Source organism: Hyla sarda, chromosome 1 (genome assembly GCF_029499605.1).
Source record: "Hyla sarda isolate aHylSar1 chromosome 1, aHylSar1.hap1, whole genome shotgun sequence".
Taxonomy (NCBI): Eukaryota; Metazoa; Chordata; class Amphibia; order Anura; family Hylidae; genus Hyla; species Hyla sarda.
The window spans coordinates 418,909,883-418,929,343 of record NC_079189.1 but is presented as its reverse complement, the minus strand read 5'-3'; the positions used below and the strand labels follow the sequence as shown (position 1 = coordinate 418,929,343).

Sequence of the window (19,461 nt, the reverse complement as noted above, 5' to 3'; positions counted from 1 at the left end):
AAGGAGAGAGCACAGAGGAGTGCTATCAGACAGGAGAGAACATAGAGGAGTGCTATCAGACAGGAGAGAGCACAGAGGAGTACTATCAGACAGGGGAGAGCACAGAGGAGTACTATTAGACAGGAGAGAGCACAGAGGAGTACTATCAGACAGGAGAGAGCACAGAGGAGTGCTAACCCACCCTCACTTACTGGACTTTGTCCATGCCTGTGCTTCAGCTTGGACACAGCCATGATTTTATAAGCTATGATTTCTAGGTTAATGTTTTGCCAAGATGTACAACATATAAAAAGTTTTTGTATCTGACATTCGCCATTTAACTCTGAAAAGTACCTCTTTTCTCTCTGCATCTGTCATTCCAAACTGATAGTGACCAAGAAGAAAAGGCCAGACTTCTTTCCGGATCTCATGCTGAATTCCCCCATAATAAATAAGACGTAAAAGTTCTTGTTCTTCATATCTCTGATTAAAGAGGAAATAAAAAAACAAATATACAGACAAACCAAAATGACCACCAAATTTACATAGAATATACAACAAAACAGCATACTTTTAAAATATGCTACATATGTGCAGGTTTTACTGTTGTCCTCTATGGCTAGGGCACCAATAATGCAAGTACTTTGTGGGAGAGTTATCAAAATCTGTTCAAAGGAAAAGTGGTGGAGTTGCCCATAGCAACCAATCAGATTGCTTCTTTCATTTATTCAGATGCCTTTAAAAAAAAAAAAAAGCAACTGCTCTTTTTTCCTTTTGCACAGGTTCTGATAAATCTCCCCCTTTATGTCATGTTACTTATTAGGTCCATCCTGTCTGGTTTACTGTTGCTTGGGGAACTCTCTGTCTTGGTTAATTGGTAACTTCCTGGCTGGTCACTTTGTAAATGAGCAATTTCTGGAAAGTACTCTCACTTTGTAGTTACCATATCCCATTATAGACCAGCATCCTGCATGCTTGACTGTCAACCTCTGCCTAACTGTGGATATGCTGAAAAAAAAAATTCAGCTGGGGTCCCTCATGATTTAACATTTAAATGTTGTTGGTTAGAAAATCCATTAAAAATGTAGTTTTCCCCCTTTAAGTAGTACAATCTATTAACCCCTTAACGACGCAGGACGTATATTTACGTCCTGCGCCGGCTCCCGCGATATGAAGCGGCCGGCTCCCGCGATAATCAACGGCCGGGACCCGCGGCTAATACCACACATCGCCGATCGCGGCGATGTGCGGTATTAACCCTTTAGAAGCGGCGGTCAAAGCTGACCGCCGCTTCTAAAGTGAAACTGAAAGTGACCTGGCTGCTCAGTCGGGCTGTTCGGGACCGCCGCGGCATCCCGAACAGCTGACCGGACACCGGGAGGGCCCTTACCTGCCTCCCCGGTGTCCGATCGGCGAATGACTGCTCCGTGCCTGAGATCCAGGCAGGAGCAGTCAAGCGCCGATAACACTGATCACAGGCGTGTTAATACACGCCTGTGATCTGTGTAAGAGATCAGTGTGTGCAGTGTTATAGGTCCCTATGGGACCTATAACACTGCAAAAAAAAAATGTAAAAAAAAAAGTGTTAATAAAGGTCATTTAACCCCTTCCCTAATAAAAGTTTGAATCACCCCCCTTTTCCCATAAAAAAAAATAAAACAGTGTAAAAAAAAATAAAAAATAAACATATGTGGTATCGCCGTGCGTAAATGTCCGAACTATAAAAATATATCATTAATTAAGCCGTACGGTCAATGGCGTACGCGCAAAAAAATTCCAAAGTCCAAAAAAGCGAATTTTGGTCACTTTTTATACCATTAAAAAATGAATAAAAAGTGATCAAAAAGTCCGATCAAAACAAAAATCATACCGATAAAAACTTCAGATCACGGCGCAAAAAATGAGTCCTCATACCGCCCCGTATGTGGAAAAATAAAAAAAATTATAGGGGTCAGAAGATGACATTTTAAACGTATAAATTTTCCTGCATGTAGTTATGATTTTTTCCAGAAGTGCGACAAAATCAAACCTATATAAGTAGGGTATCATTTTAACCGTATGGACCTACAGAATAATGATAAGGTGTAATTTTTACCGAAATATGCACTGCGTAGAAACGGAAGCCCCCAAAAGTTACAAAATGGCGTTTTTTTTTTCAATTTTGTCGCACAATGATTTTTTTTCCTGTTTCGCCGTGCATTTTTGGGTAAAATGACTAATGTCACTGCAAAGTAGAATTGGGGACGCAAAAAATAAGCCATAATATGGATTTTTAGGTGGAAAATTGAAAGGGTTATGATTTTAAAAGGTAAGGAGGAAAAAACGAAAGTGCAAAAAAGGAAAAACCCTGAGTTCTTAAGGGGTTAATGTGAACCTAAAAAAGATTTTACACACATACAAAGTGTGGGTAAATTTCCCAGTAAAAGTTAAAATGCAATGGAACTTTCTCATTTAAACTTTACATTGTGTTCAAGCAGCAGGAAGGGATTTTCTATGAAAACCTTATTTACTTACCTTACTATCATCCAAATATTTTTGCCACATATCTAAAGTAAGGCCAAAGCTTGCATCAACTGAAACATCTGGATAAACTATTTTATGATTTACCAACGCTGATAAATGTGTTCTCACAGTAGACAAATGTCTGCAATAGGCAAGCCCTATGATAAACAAACAAGAGTCATTTACACAAATTAATACTAATTATTTATTATATTTCTGAAAAGAATATTCAGTTATGCGTGCATTAACCCTTTGGCACAATGACCAGTCTATTTATGGTGCTGGAAGCCTGCCTTTAAGAACCCTGCCTTAAATATAGCATACATGTCTACCATATGCAGTCTCATATTGGGGCATGCCTTTTCACAGTGCATTACACTAGTGCATTTTCACAGTCAGTAATGCCTTGAAATACTGTGGTATTCAAATGCATTACTTGTTAAAAGGTTATGGCCTCTGTAAAGGATCTGCTAGTGGGATAAAAAACATTAACATTTAACCAAGCTGTTAAAAAAGACAAAAGAATAATAAAAATATATATTTTTCTCATATTCAAAAAACTATACACATTTGGTTTCTCTGTAAACTTGCATGCCAACTTACAAAGTACAATATTTATATAATGTAAACAGCAGGATACATGTACATATATGTACCCGAAAGTAGAGCTATTTAAGCCTTGGCTGCATACGCTACACATATATATATATATATATATAGTTCAGCCTGCAAGGAGTCAGAGTCCTGTACAGCACTTTGATAGCATAGACTCAGGAGATAAAGAAAAAAAATATCAAAAACCCTGATGCAATGTCTAGGATCAAAGAACATTCTTACTCCAGGTATTAAACCTGTAAAACGTTGTGGTCAAAGTCATAGCATCTAAGCAGCTAGGAAGACAGAGTGATTCCCTCCCTCATGGGAATGCCCAAAAGTTACTGCAAAAAAAACAACCCAGCCATATTAACCTGGTTGAGTACCCTGGTTCTGTTGTTTTGACTGTGCTCAATCACTAATGCCCTTCTTCCAAAGACGTTTTAGTCAGGCAAGAAATGCCTGCTCAGCCAATCATTGACTGGCAACGTGCAGATATGTAATGCCACATCTTTTTTTGCAATACAGATTAAGGGTAGGGTCGCACCTAGCGTATACATTGCGTATTTTATGCATGTGTGTTTGACACAGTTTGTAACAGTAATTCAGTGCTAGCAAAATCTTAGTTTTAAACTTAGTGGTCAGAATGAAAAAAGGTTATTTTATAGCATAATAAAAGGACCCATCCAATATTCAGTGTAGGACCCGGCCATTTTTTGCACATCTGACCACTGTCATTTTAAGCATTAATAACTCTGGGATGCTTTTACCTTCCATTCTGATTCAGAGATAGTTTTTTCGTGACATATTCTACTTTATGTTAGTGATAAAATTTTGTTGATACTTGCATAATTTCTTGGTGAAAAATTAAAAAAATTGATGAAAAATGTGAACATTTTGCATTTTTCTAACTTTAAGTTCTCTGCTTGTAAGGAAAATAAACATACCAAATAAATCATATATTGATTCACATATACAATATGTCTACTTTATGTTGGCATCATAAAGTTGACATGTTTTTACTTTTGGAAGACATCAGAAGGTTCAAAGTATAGCAGCAATTTTCCAATTTTTCACAAAATTTTAAAAATTGAAAATTTTCAGGGACCAGTTCAGTTTTGAAGTGGATTTGAAGGGCCTTCATATTAGAAATACCCCATAAATGACCCCATTATAAAAACTGCACCCCTCAAAGTATCCAAATTGACATTCAAAAGGTTTCTTAACCTTAGGTGTTCCACAGGAATAGCAGCAAATTGAAGGAGAAAATTCATAATCTTAATTTTTTTACACTGGCATGTTCTTGTAGACCCAGTTTCTGAATTTTTACAAGGGGTAAAAGGAGAGAAATCTTCCTAAAATGTGTAACCCAATTTCTCTCGAGTAAGGAAATACCTCATACAGTGGGGATCAAAAGTTTGGGCACCCCAGGTAAAAATGTTTATTAACCCCTTAAGGACTGGGGTTTTTTCCGTTTTTGCATTTTCGTTTTTTGCTCCTTGCTTTTAAAAAATCATAACTCTTTCAATTTTGCACCTAAAAATCCATATTATGGCTTATTTTTGCGCCACCAATTCTACTTTGTAATGATGTCAGTCATTGTGCCCAAAAATCTACGGTGAAACGGAAAAAAAAATCATTGAGAGGCAAAATTGAAAAAAAAAACGCCTTTTTGTAACTTTTGGGGGCTTCCGTTTCTACGTAGGTCCATACGGTTAAAATGATACCCTGCTTGTATAGGTTTCATTTTGTCGTACTTCTGGAAAAAATCATAACTTCATGCAGGAAAATGTATACGTTTAAAATTGTAATCTCTGACCCCTATACCTTTTTTATTTTTTCCGTGTATGGGGCGGTATGAGGGCTAATTTTTTGCGCCGTGATCTGAAGTTTTTAACGGTACCATTTTTGCATTGATAGGACTTATTGATCACTTTTTATTCATTTTTTCATGGTATAAAAAGTGACCAAAAATGCACTATTTTGGAATTTTGAATTTTTTTGCGCACACGCCATTGACCGTGCGGTTTAATTAACAATATATTTTTATAATTCGGACATTTCCGCACGCGGCGATACCATATATGTTTATTTTTATTTACACTGTGTTTTTTTTTATGGGAAAAGGGGGGTGATTCAAACTTTTAATAGGGGAGGTGTTAAATAATGTTTATTCACTTTTTTTTTTACTTTTTTTTTGCAGTGTTATAGCTCCCATAGGGACCTATAACACTGCACACACTGATCTTTATCATTGATCACTGGTTTCTCATAAGAAACCAGTGATCAACGATTCTGCCGCATGACTGCTCATGCCTGGATCTCAGGCACTGAGCAGTCATTCGGCGATCGGACAGTGAGGAGGCAGGTAGGGGCCCTCCCGCTGTCCTGTAAGCTGTTCGGGATGCCGCGATTTCGCCGCGGCTATCCCGAACAGCCCACTGAGCTAACCGGCATGCTTTCGGTTTCACTTTAGACGCGGTGTTCAACTTTGAACGCCGCGTTTAAAGGGTTAATAGCGTGCGGCACAGCGATCAATGCCGCGCGCTATTAGCCACGGGTCCCGGCCGTTGTTAGAGGCCGTGGCCCTGCGTTATAGATCGGGAGTGGACACATGATGTTCCAGTACGTCATGTGTCCTTTAGGGGTTAGTGTGCATAAAGAAGCCAAGGAAAGATAGAAAAATCTCCAAAAGGCATGAAATTACAGATTAGACATTCTTCTAATATGTCAACAAAAGTTGGATTTTATTTCCATCATTTACACTTTCAAAATAACATTTAAAAAAATGGCGTCTGCAAAAGATTGAGCACCCTGCAGAATTTATAGTATGCACTTCCCCCTTTGCAAAGCTGAGACCTGCCAGTGTCATGGATTGTTCTCAATCATCATCTGGGAAGACCAGGTGATGTCAATCTCAAAGGTTTTAAATGTCCAGACTCATCTGACCTTGCCCCAACAATCAGCACCATGGGTTCTTCTAAGCAATTGTCTAGAAATCTGAAACTGAAAATAGTTGACGCTCACAAAGCTGGAGAAGGCTATAAGAAGATAGCAAAACATTTTCAGATATCAATATCCTCTGTTTGAAATGTAATTAAGAAATGGCAGTCATCAGGAACAGTGGAAGTTAAAGCAAGATCTGGAAGACCAAGAAAAATATCAGACAGAACAGCTCGCAGGATTGTGAGAAAAACAATTCAAAACCCACGTTTGACTGCACAATCCCTCCAGAAAGATCTGGCAGACACTGGAGTTGTGGTACACTATTCCACTATATAGAGATACAAATATGATCTTCATAGAAGAGTCATCAGAAGAAAACCTCTTCTACCTCCTCACCACAAAAATCAGCGTTTGAACTTTGCAAATGAACATGTAGACAAGCCTGATGCATTTTGGAAACAAGTTCTGTGGACCGATGAGGTTAAAATTGAATTTTCTGGCAGGAATGAGCCAACGTACGTTTGGAGAAGAAGGGGAACAGAATTTAATGAAAAGAACCTCTGTCCAACTGTTAAGCATGGCGGTGGATCAATCATGCTTTGGGGTTGTAATGCAGCCAGTGGCACAGGGAACATCTCACGAGTAGAAGGCAAAATGGATTCAATAAAATGTCAGCAAATTTTGGATGCTAACTTGATGCCATCTGTGAAAAAGCTGAAATTAAATGGGCACTGTCAACAACTTTATTTTTTGATATGTTGTAGTACTTATGTACTACAACATATCTCTAATATACTTTTATTCTTTTTTTTTTTTCATTAAAAAGGTTTAATTTACATTTAAAAACTGGCCACTAGGGGTCACCCTCCTAGTGGCCGGCTGCAGCCTGGCGTGACGTCACGCCTGAAAAATGACTGATTTTGGAGTGGCAATCAGTCCTTTTTCAGTTAGGCTGCACTCGCTCCCTCCTGTCAATCAGACAGGCGCGAGCGCATTGGCTCCCCCGCCACTGGCTGAGAGGCCACTCCTCCCGCACATCGCCGCCGCCTCGTCGCCGTCGCTGTCCCTGCACGCCCGCTGCCGGACTCTGCAGTAACTGCAAGTGTAATGAGGGAATGGGGTATGCAGGGCGGGGGGGGAGAGGAGGGAACTGGCTAGCGCCGTAGCGGGGGGGGGGGGGGGGGAACGGGCTAACTAACTAATAGTTTATCTACACAGGGTGCCTCCAGCTGTTTCAATACTACAACTCCCAGCATGCCCTGACAGCCAATAGATGTCAGGGCAAGCTGGGAGTTGTAGTGGTGAAACAGCTGGAGGCACCCTGTGTAGATGAACTAAGGGCGGCAGTCCCCTCCAGCAGGCATCAGTGACGTGGTGCCTGCTGGGGAAGTCTGCCTGGTAGTGAGCACACTGCCAGGCAGACAAAAGGCATTTTTAATATAGTAAAAATAAAAATTAAAAGCAGAGAGGGAGTTAGGGATAGATTGACAATAGGCAGGGACAGAAAAAAAAAATAGGATGGTGGGAGCAATGGCTTCTACAAATGGATAATGATCCTAAACACACTGCAAAATCTATGGGGGATTACATCAAGAGGCGTAAACTGAAGGTTTTGCCATGGCCTTCACAATCTCCTGACCTCAACATAATTGAAAATCTATGGATAGATCTTAACCCCTTAAGGACTCAGGGTTTTTCCACTTTCGTTTTTTCCTCCTTACCTTTTAAAAATCATAACCCTTTCAATTTTCCACCTAAAAATCCATATTATGGCTTATTTTTTGCGTCACCAATTCTACTTTGCAGTGACATTAGTCATTTTCCCCAAAAATTCACGACGAAACGGGCAAAAAAATCATTGTGCGACAAAATCGAAGAAAAAACGCCATTTTGTAAATTTTGGGGGCTTCCGTTTCTACGCAGTGCATATTTCGGTAAAAATGACACCTTATAATTATTCTGTAGGTCCATATGGTTAAAATGATACCCTACTTATATAGGTTTGATTTTGTCGTACTTCTGAAAAAAATCATAACTACTTGCAGGAAAATTTATACGTTTAAAAATGTCCTCTTCTGACCCCTATAACTTTTTTATTTTTCCACGTACAGGGCGGTATGAGGCCTCATTTTTTGCGCGGTGATCTGATTTTTGTTTTGATCGAACTTTTTGATCACTTTTTGTTCTTTTTTTAATGGTATAAAAAGTGACCAAAATACGCTTTTTTTGGACTTTGGAATTTTTTTGCGCGTACGCCATTGACCGTGCGGTTTAATTAATGATATATTTTTATAGTTCGGACATTTACGCACGCGGCGATACCACATATGTTTATTTTTATTTACACTTTTATTTTTTTATGGGAAAAGGGGGGTGATTCAAACTTTTATTAGGGAAGGGGTTAAATGACCTTTATTTTGACACTTTTTTTTAACTGTTTTTTTGCAGTGTTATAGGTCCCATAGGGACCTATAACACTGCACACACTGATCTCCTATGCTGATCACTGGCGTGTATTAACACGCCTGTGATCAGCGTTATCGGCGCTTGACTGCTCCTGCCTGGATCTCAGGCACGGAGCAGTCATTTGTCGATCGGACACCAAGGAGGCAGGTAAGGGCCCTCCCGGTGTCCTGCAAGCTGTTCGGGACGCCGTGATTTCACCGCGGCGGTCCCGAATAGCTCGACTGACTAGCCGGGATACTTTCACTTTAGAAGCGGCGGTCAGCTTTGACCGCCACTTCTAAAGGGTTAATACCGCACATCGCCGCGATTGCCGATGTGTGGTATTAGCCGCGGGTCCCGGCCGTTGATGAGCGCCGGGACCGACGCTCATAGGGGAATTTTATATGGAAACATTAGATTGCATATACTGTATAAACCTATACCTCTGGCATAGTATTAAATAGTAAGATCAGCGATTCATTGATATAGCTTGGCCAGGAGGCAGGTAAGGGGACCCCTCCTCCACCATTTTGGCTCATGGAACCCCTGCGATCACGTCACGTGGGTTCCGTGAGCTCCACTGAGCTGCTGGCATCTTTCAGTTTCCACTGCCATGATCAGCATTGATTACGGCATCTAAAGGGTTAAATGCCAGGCAGCGGCAGGATCGCATAAGCAGTGAGTGTACTGATAGTAGCCAATACTCACTGCTCTGAAGTGAGCACAGTTCCTGCGCTCGCTTCAAAGCCGCTTAACCCCTTAAGGACGCAGCTCATTTTCACCTTAAGAACAGAGCTATATTTTGCAATTCTGACCACTTTAAGCATTAATAACTCTAAGATGCTTTTACCGATTATTTTTTCGATACATATTCTACTTTATGTTAGTGGTAAATTTTCGTTGTTACTTGCATCCTTTCTTGGTGAAAAATCCCAAAATTTCATGAAAATTTAGCATTTTTCTAACTTTCAAACTCTGTGCTTGTAAGGAAAATTGATATTCCAAATAAATTTTATATTGATTCCCACATACAATATTTCTACTTTATGTTGACATCATAAAGTGGACAGACATGTTTTTACTTTTGGAAGACATCAGAGGGCTTCAAAGTATAGCAGCGATTTTCAAAATTTTCATGAAAATTTCAAAACCTGAATTTTTCAGGGACCAGTTAAGTTTGAAGTGGATTTGAAGGGCCTTTCTGTGAGAAATACCCCATAAATGACCCCATTATAGCAACTACACCCCTCAAAATATTAAAAATTACATTCAGAAAGTTTGTTAACCCTTTAGGAGTTTCAAAAGAATAGCAGCAGAGTGGAGGAGAAAAATCAAAATCTGCATTTTTTACATTAACATGTTCTTGTAGCCCCAATTTTTTCATTTTTAAAAGTGGTATTAGGTGAAAAAAAAAAAAATTGTAGCCCAATTTCTCTCGAGTACAGAAATACCTCATATGTTGGTATAAAGCGCTCTGTGGGCTCACAACATGACTCAAGAGGGAAAGAGCAACTGTGAGATTTTTGAAAACAAAAGTACTTACACCTCACAGGTTTTTTCAACAGTGGGTCGTGAAAGTGAAAAATTTGATTTTTAACACTAAAATGATGGTGTTACTCCAAATTTTTCATTTTCACATGGTGTAATAGGAGAAAATGGACCCCAAAATTTGAAGCCCAATTTCTCCCGATTATGAAAATGCCCCATATGTGGATGTTAAGTGCTCTACTGGCGCACTACAGGTCTCAGAACAGAAGGAGCGCCATTGGTCTTTTTAAGAGAGAATTTTGCTGAAATTGAAGTCGGGGTCATGTACATTATCAAACCTCCCATGGAGCCAGAACAGCAGGAACCCCCCAAATGTGACACCATTTTGGAAACTAGACCCCTCCAGGAACGTAACAAGGGGTACAGTGAGTACTTACACCTCACAGGTTATTTGAAAAAGTGAAAGTGAAAATTTTGATTTTTAATACAAAATTGCTGGTATTAACCAAATTTTTTTTTGTTTCACAAGTAATAAGAGAAAAAAAGCTCCACAAAATTTGTGGCCCAATTTCTCCAGAATAAGAATATACCCCATATATGGCGGTAAAGCACTATGCGGCTGCAAAACAGGGCTTAGGAGTGAGACAGCACCAATGAGATTTGAGGCCTAAAGTGGTGCTTTCACTGCAATGGTTGAAGTTCTGACGAAAAAGCTAAAAAAAAAAAAAACCCAGGCAAGTGACCCCAATTTTGAAACTACACCCCTCAAGGAAGGTAACAAGTGGGACCATGAGTACTTATACCTCACAGGTTTTTTGAACAGTGGGCTGTAAAATGAAAAATTTTATTTTTTTACACTAAAATGCTGGGGTTACCCAATTTTTTACATTTTCACAAGGGGGTAATTGGAGTAATTGGGTTACAAATTTTGGAGGGCTTTTTCTCCTGACAATGGAAACACATCCACATATGGGGTAACGTGTTGGGAGGGTGCACAACAAGGCTCAGAAGTCAAAGAGGTCTGTTTGCATTTGAGGCCTATGGCACATCAGTAGCTGACTATTACATACATTCAGAGGAAAATACAAAAATGAAACACCCTCATGTGACACCATTACAGAAAGTACCCACCCTGAGGAATGGGTATAGGGCTAAAGAGGACATTTTGAATGCACGGGTGTTTCCTAAATTTATTTTCCAGGAATGGATGAAGGGTAGCTTTGGAAAATTGTAATTTTCAACCTATGCTCTGCTTCATCTTCAACTAACATGTGACTCCGAATTGTCGTCTGGAAATACGACAGAGCTCATGAGGGAGAACTCTTCGCATTTGAGGCCAGTGTTTCTAACGGACCTAATAGTTACATACATTCAGAGGAAAATACAAGAAAGGAACACCCACATGTGAGAATATTACAAACAGTACACCCCCTAGGGAAGGTGTGCAGGAGTGAAGTGGACATTTGGAACAGACGGGTGTTCCCTAAATTTATTTTCCAGGAATGGATGAAGTGTACTATTGGGGGGGATGAAAATAGCAATTTTAATACTGATATGCCAATTCCCAGAATGATGACCCAGAGTATAGCCGAAAGTAAAAATGATGCCCGCCCCAAACCCTATGCTCTGAATCATCATTCTGGGAATGTGATGTGTGTGGCCGTCCCTAACCTGTCACCTCAAATGCGCACCCGCTCAGGTGGAGAGAGAGCGCTGCGCATTTGAGGCAACTGCAAACCCCCAATGCTGTTGACTCTGTGTCCCATGACCCATTTTTTGGGTGGGAAAAAAAAAGATAACAGGGGAATTGGGAAAGAGGTTTTGGGATTTTTTTTTTTTTTGGGGGGGGGGGGGTTGGTTTTAAAATTTGGAAGACAATGCAATCTGGACTGGTACATTGGAGTTGAATTCTGGGGAATGAAAATCAGGTGAAAGGATAAAAAATGTAGTACTCCATGGAAGTGGGATACTCCCTGAAGCAATCCTTAATGCAGAGGCCCGGATGATCGGGGCAAGTGTCGCATTGAGTGGTGGTGTCCTTTACGAATCCCCCTCTTGCGACACACTCTGCATTTTTTCTGAGATCGTCCCTTCTTTCCAGTGTGGGGGACCTCACCTGGAAAGTGTTGGCCGGGGACGATCCGGGGGCCCGCAGTTCCAGAGGTGCTCTGACCCCGCTCTTTGGCGGTCACCAAAGATGAGGGTTTTTAGAACTTTCTCTTGAAACTGCAGGAATGTCCCTGTGTTGCCAGCATACTGGGACAGTACAAAAGCATTGTACATGGCAACCTGTACCATGTAGACCGCAACATCTTTGTACCATACCCGTGTTTTCCGCATGGCATTATATGGTTTGAGAACTTGATCAGAAAGATTAACCCCCCCCCATATACCGATTGTAGTCCAGAATACAATCGGACTTGAGGATCGGTCCCACGGTACCTAGCACAGGGACATGGGTGCTGTCGTTCCCATGAATAGTGGTGAGCATAAGGACATCCCTCTTGTCCTTATACCTGACCAGCAACAGGTTTTCATGGGAAAAGGCACCGGACTCACCCGGGGGATAGCAGTCTGCAGGAAGGAAGGCCTCTTTGATTCTTCCAGGCTGTCCCACAAGCGAGCGTGGATCTGGCGGCGAGGGATGTGAAGAGAGGGATACTAGTATAAAAGTTATCCACGTAAAGGTGGTAACCTTTATCTAGCAATGGGTGCAAAAGGCCCCAAACGATTTTCCCGCTAACACCCAGAGTGGGGGAACAATCTGGGGGTTCAATACGGGAATCTCGTCCCTCATACACGATAAACTTGCAAGTGTACCCTGAGGTACTCTCGCAAAGTTTATACATCTTCACGCCATACCGCGCTCGCTTGGTAGGGATGTTTTGCCAGAAGCTGAGTCTCCCCTTAAAGCTGATGTGAGACTCATCAATAGTGACCTCCCTTCAAGGGACATAGGCCTCCCAAAATTTGGGGGGGACATGCCGCATTATCAGCATAATGCAAACATTTCCGAATGGCCTCGAACTGGGGACGTGCCATGGCCATATTGTAGTGCGGGGTCTGGTAAAGGACGTCCCCACTCCAATATTGCCGGACACTGGGTTTCTTCACCAGGCCCATATGCAGCACGAGGCACCAAAATGTCCTCATTTCGGCTGCATCGACTGGGAACCAGCCATTGGGCCTAGCCAAGAGTGAGCCCGGGTGAGCGGCCAACCATCAGATTGACAAAGTCGTCACTGAAATAATAACTAAAAAAGTCTATTTCAGTGAACCAGACAATATCAATCTTGATTCCTGAGTCGCCAACAAACTCAGGAATCACAGGCTCGTGGTCTGCTGGCTCAGTCCAGACAAGTTCTCCGGTAATGGGGCACCAGGAAACTTGGCCGGGGGGCTTGACTAGTATGAGCGCCAGGGGGACTCATACTAGCATGGGGCACAGGGTCAGGAGCAGTGGAGGTTTGCGGCCTCACTTGGCGGCGTCTCCGCCGCCTTGGTGGCTCATCAACAGAACTAGATGATGAGGAGTACGAGGAAATAAGGAAGTTGGATTCTTCCTCGTCCTCTGAGACGCTTTCTGTGTCGGAGGCAAGTATGGCATATCCCTCCTCTGCTGAAAACTCTGCGGGTCATTTCCCTACTCTAATGGGGGTGAAGTGTATATATGTGAGGGGAAAAACTTTATTCGTGTGTGTGCTGTGGTGCGATAATACCTCCCTAACCCGCCAAAACCTAACCTAACTAACTAAACCCGCCCTAACAGAAAAAATATAAACTAAAAAGGTGAAAAAAACATAAAAAAAGGACTTCTAGCGCAAAAAAAAGCCCTGCGCCAAAAAAAAGCGCGTACCTAATCAGTGGTGTGCGCACTGATTAGCGCTTGTTGGCGACAGGGAGCGCAGACGTCAGTGGGGGGTCCAGCCACTCAGCCCAGAACAGTGGCTGGTGGCACGTACACAGACCCCCACACCAAATATCCAAAAAATTAAATAATAAAACGCTTAACCCCGAAAAAATGCACCTGCCTGAACCCAAAAAAAAACGCTAATCAGTGATAAATCACTAACAGCGGTGGGGAAGGCCGGGGAAGAGGTACGGTCCGTCCACACAGCACAGGCCTGCTACTGGTGGCACGGACCGCCTAGAGGTGCAAAAATAAAAAAGCCGCTATAACCCGAAAAAGTGCCTGCACCTCAAAAATAAACACTGATCAGTACTACGGGACTGATCAGCGGCGGGTGGGCTTTAGCCAATGGTGGCGGACCGCTCTTTTATAGCTAAGAGGGTCCAGCCACACATTAAGCAAAAAAACGTCTGTGCCAAAAAAAAAATGCTGGCGGCAGACCGCAGCGACCCAGTAGGGCCAGGGTCACGCAGCTAAAGGGGCTACAGACCCACGGACACCTACGATTGTACGCTGAAAAAAAAATCTTTTTTTTTTTTTTTTTTTAACTCCTAACTGTCCCTACCTAATCTAAAGCTAACCCTTACTGCTTTCTGTGCCAAGGGGCCACAGAAACGGGTCAAGGGGGCACTTTTTTGTGTATGAGGGGGAGATGGAGGAACAGAGCTCCGTCCTGCACACCAGATGAGAAGAAAATGGTGGGCAGAACGGAGCATGGTGCTCCTGATCCCACCTCCCCCCTCCCCTTACTGCAGTGATTGGTGCGGTCACTGCGGCCACCCAATCACTGCTGTACTGGGGGATAGCAACAGTGCAGCCCCCCAGTACGTTATGGATGATAATTGGTGGTGTCTGTTACACCACCGATCATCATCCATATCCGGGTCATGTGGTCACATGTGACCCACGTGACCCGGAAGCGCCGCAGACGGCCGGTGAGTATTCACCGGCGGACTGTGGCGATCGCCTGTATGAGGATCCCCTCCGGCGATGAGACGGGATGCCTGCTGAATTATTTCATTCAATGATTGTCTGTGTGTAATTTGTTATTTACTTAAAGGAAAACTGTCACTTATTTTCTCCCACACTATCCACAGGTACTGGTGGATAGTGCGGGAGACGTTTATTAAAATGAGCCCTACCTTGTCTGGATCTGCGCCGCCATTCTCCCGCAATTGTAGTTTTATTATCTGTTGAAATCTTCCTGTAACTGGCACGGGCGGGTCTTCGGCTGGAACTGACGTCAGCGCCACTTATGAATATTCATCCCCCCTCCCCCCAGTTAGGAGCGGCAAAGAGAGGGAGAACTGGAGGGAGGGGGGGATGAATATTCATAAGCGGCGCTGACGTCAGTGCCAGTTAAGCGCCGAAGCCCCGCCCGTGCCAGTTACAGGAAGATTTCAACAGATAATAAAACTACAATTGCGGGAGAACGGCGGTGCAGATCCGGACAAGGTAGGGCTCATTTTAATCAGCGTTTCCCGCACTATCCACCTGTACCTGTGGATAGTGCAGGAGAAAACAAGTGACAGTTTTTCTTTAAACATGTTAAAACCTAATAAAAACAATCTAATTCATATAAAGAAAAAAGGACACTCCTTTAAGAAGGGCCACTGCTAGACACTAAAAAGCTTCCACAATACATAGCCATACATAAAAAAAAAAGCTGTAATATAATATAAATTGTAAAGTAAACATTTAACAAATAAAACACTATAAACTTACACCCATAGAAGGCTCTGGAGACAATTTGATACTTCATATTGTCACACAACATTTTAAGAGGCGCCCTGGAATAAAAATAGTTTTATGTTAAGAATATTTTAATGCTAAAATCTTAAAAGTACTCATATACAATATAACTAGATTTTTTTAAAATAACTAGCCAATTTCAGATGTATAATTTAGGTTTCTCTTTGAAAATCTACATAAAGAATTAATACCAAAAGAATTGAGTAACTTCAGGAATAAATCATATTACTTATCCTGTAGAGATCCAAAGTTAAAGTGTATACTGTGTTCAGGAGTTGCAGGCGGCTGCCTAAATGTTTGTGTAAAGCTTGCACTGGTGATTTGCAGTTCGAGAAGCAGGGCCGGTTTGTCCTATATCCAAAATAGGCGACCCCCTAGAGCGCCACTTTAACGGGGGCGGCATTGCCGACGGCCGGTGCCACAGCTTACCACACACTGTAACACTGCAGCCGCGCCCCCCCCTCGTGCACACATAGGGGTAAAAGGGAGCGCGCGCCACTCGTCCTCACCGGAGCTGCTGGGGAAAAGAAGACAAGCTGCCTGCCCTGCCCAGAGGAATCTGACAGGTGAGATGACAGCTTAGGGGGGTGGGGGAGGCTAATGAAATCATACAGGGAGGGGGCGGGGGGAATCGCACAGGGGGGAGAGGAGGGGGGAGGGTTAATGAAATTGCATAGGGGGAGAGGTGGGGGAAGGGTTAATGAAATTGCACAGGGGGGATAGGAGAGGAGGGGGGAGGGCTAATGAAATTGCATAGGGGGGAGAGGAGAGGTGGGGGGAGAGGGTTAATGAAATTGCATAGGGGGGAGAGGAGAGGTGGGGGGGGAGGGTTAATGAAATTGCCCAGGGGGGAAGAGGAGAAGTGTGTGTGTGTGTGTGTGTGTGTGTGTGTGGGGGGGGGGGGGGGTAATGAAATTGCACAAGGGTGGAGGAGGGCAGTGGAGGGTTAATGAAATTGCCCAGGGGGGAGGTTAATGAAATCACATAGGGGGAGGAGGAGGGGGATGGGGGGGTTAATTAAATTGCATGGGAGGGAAGAGTAGGGGGGTGGGGAGAGGTTAATGAAATTGCAAGGGGAGGGGGATGGAGGGGTTAAAATGAAATGGTACAGGGGGAGGAGGGGGTCGGGGGTTAAAATGAAATGGTACAGGGGGAGGAGGGGGAAAAATGCAGGGTCTAACATGTTTGTCCCACAGATGCTGAAGAAAGGAAGTTTTGGCTGGAAGAAGACATCATGGCATTCTGAGCCGGATGGAGAAGAAAAGGAAAGAGGACGACGCTGATCAGAAAAGATTGTGAGTCCCTAAATATAATTTTAATCACTTATATGGTATACAGATCTGTATACAGCTGGTATATACCTCTATATTAGTTTTCCCCAACCAGGGTGCCTCCAGATGTTGCAAAACTATAACTCCCAGCATGCCCAGACAGCCTTTGGCTGTCCGAGCATGCTGGGAGTTGTAGTTTTGCAACAGCTGGAGGCACCCTGGTTGGGAAACACTGATCTAATCCCTCTGTGTATGATATTGTCTGCTGAGAAGAGGGTTTGTTACAGTGTGTAAACCCAATAGTAAGGAGATTACATGAGGAGGAGGTTTGTTACAGTGTGTCACCCCAGTAGTAAGGATAATACATGAGGAGGTTTGTTACAGTGTGTCACCCCAGTAGTAAGGAGATTACATGATGAGGAGGTTTGTTACAGTGTGTCACCCCAGTAGTAAGGAGATTACATGAGGAGGAGGTTTGTTACAGTGTGTCACCCCAGTAGTAAGGCGATTACAGTGTGTCACCCCAGTAGTAAGGAGATTACATGATGAGGAGGGTTGTTACAGTGTGTCACCCCAGTAGTAAGGTGATTACATGAGGAGGAGGTTTGTTATAGTGTGTCAACCCAGTAGTAAGAAGATTACATGAGGAGGAGGTTTGTTACAGTGTGCCACCCCAGTAGTAAGGAGATTAAATGAGGAGGGGGGTTGTTACAGTGTGTCAGCCCAGTAGTAAGGTTGGGTGCGTCAAAGGACGGAGCCAGTGGGCGGGGTCAAGGGGGCGGCAAAATTTACTTTCGCCTAGGGCGGCAAAAATCCTTGCACCAGCCCTGTTGAGAAGTGTAGTCTTTATCCCAGGCACTGTATAGTTTAGCAGCTCAGCTAAGCTATTAAAGTGAATCTATCCTTTTTTTTACTGATTAAAGCCATATAATAAACACATGTTCTATTTTCTAATCTGTTTCTATTTTCTGTTTAATTTTTTTTTCTAAGAGTCATTCTTAGCTTAGTTTTTAGCAGACTCAATTCTAATGAATTGGATTGTTTTACAGAACTGCTCTGTGACCTGTGCAGAGGTCATTCTACAGTAATGAGGCCAAGCACTGAGCATCAGCTATTGTGAAGATCCGATTTTATCAATAGACTGGTGTCACCTTTTGCTGTAATCCTGTCTGTGACGGTAAGGTGACTGCCGGAAAATGATTGGTACAGAATAGGAAGTCTCAACTTAGTTTTGAACTTAGTGGTCAGAATGAAAAAAAGGTTATTTTATAATATAATAAAATGGAAAATTTTAATATGTTTAACATAAAAATCAAGATTTAAACAATAGTTAAGTTTATGATGATACATTCCCTTTTAGGACATGTCTGCCAATGAAGTGGTTGACTTACAACAATAGTAATACTGCAAATACACATCAGGGTAGAATGAAAGTTATAGCTCTGGAGCAATAATGCAACAAGCCTGTAGATAAAAGGTAACTTAGCATATGGTAAAATTACCAAATGGACATGAATTAAAAAAGGAACAATTTTGCATTTCAACAGGTAAAATGTAATGTTACACTTAATAAAGCTCTAAATCTAAACTAGCTCAAAACCTGTAACAAAAATGATAATTTGGTTTCCATGCACATCCACTCCTCAATTTTACATACCTACAGCAGACTAAATGATATATCAATTAGACTAATGTAGCTAAAGATGTAACACTTTTGAAGCCTAGTACATAGGCATAAGAGTAATACATTGCTAGATCAGAACTTAATTAGAAAGTAATTTCAACCTTGTTGAATTAGACAGACTGAGGCAAATTATTTTTTATCATTATGTGCCACATTAAAAGAAATATTTATATTGTTATTGACCCTTTGCTCATGTTTTGCCTGTGTGAGTTCTGTCTCACTGCCACCCCTGTGTAGTTATGTACCTGTCAGACCCATGTGGATTCTCACCTGGTTCTTGTTGTGCTATGATTGTTTCTCTTAATAAACTCTTGAATTTGAAAAAAAAACTTATAAAAGAAAAAAAAACTATAAACAAACTGAATAAATTAACATTGAATAAATCTCTGTGGAATATCTTTGAGAATATATTTTGTTCCATGATGTGATTGTTTTAAAGTAAATATTTCAAACATACCTCTCATGATTGCACCCATTGGATGGACCTCCATCTGAGGATCCACTTTGAGAGCATGAAGAGCAAGAGGACTTGCGAGCACTTGGCTGCCACATTGAGGGTAGCCCTACCCCCTGAGGATCTATAAAATCCTGAGGCACTAAAAAGAAAACAAATTATCAGAGAATTCGAACATGATCCTGCTCAGAAAAACATTTTTATAATCTGGAGCAAATCACTGTAGGTGACAGACAACCTTTATTTAGCCATTTGTAATACACTCACGAATGTGTACCGCCCATGGGACATAATTAGAGATGAGCGAACTTACAGTAAATTCGATTCGTCACGAACTTCTCGGCTCGGCAGTTGATGCCTTTTCCTGCAAAAATTAGTTCAGCTTTCAGGTGCTCCAGTGGGCTGGAAAAGGTGGATACAGTCCTAGGAGGCTCTC

At 42.2% G+C, this 19,461-nt stretch overlaps 1 protein-coding gene across 1 annotated transcript in view; it reads right to left on the bottom strand.

The window, feature by feature from the left end:
• SGSM1 (small G protein signaling modulator 1) overlaps positions 1-19,461 on the bottom strand; it is a 376,300-nt gene that overhangs the window by 104,070 nt on the left and 252,769 nt on the right. The window contains exons 13-16 of the mRNA XM_056528949.1: positions 19,029-19,167; positions 15,590-15,654; positions 2,494-2,639; positions 334-462 (exon numbers count right to left, since the gene is read on the bottom strand). Coding sequence (XP_056384924.1) covers positions 334-462; positions 2,494-2,639; positions 15,590-15,654; positions 19,029-19,167 — 479 coding nt within the window. The remainder of the gene's footprint in view (positions 1-333; positions 463-2,493; positions 2,640-15,589; positions 15,655-19,028; positions 19,168-19,461) is intronic.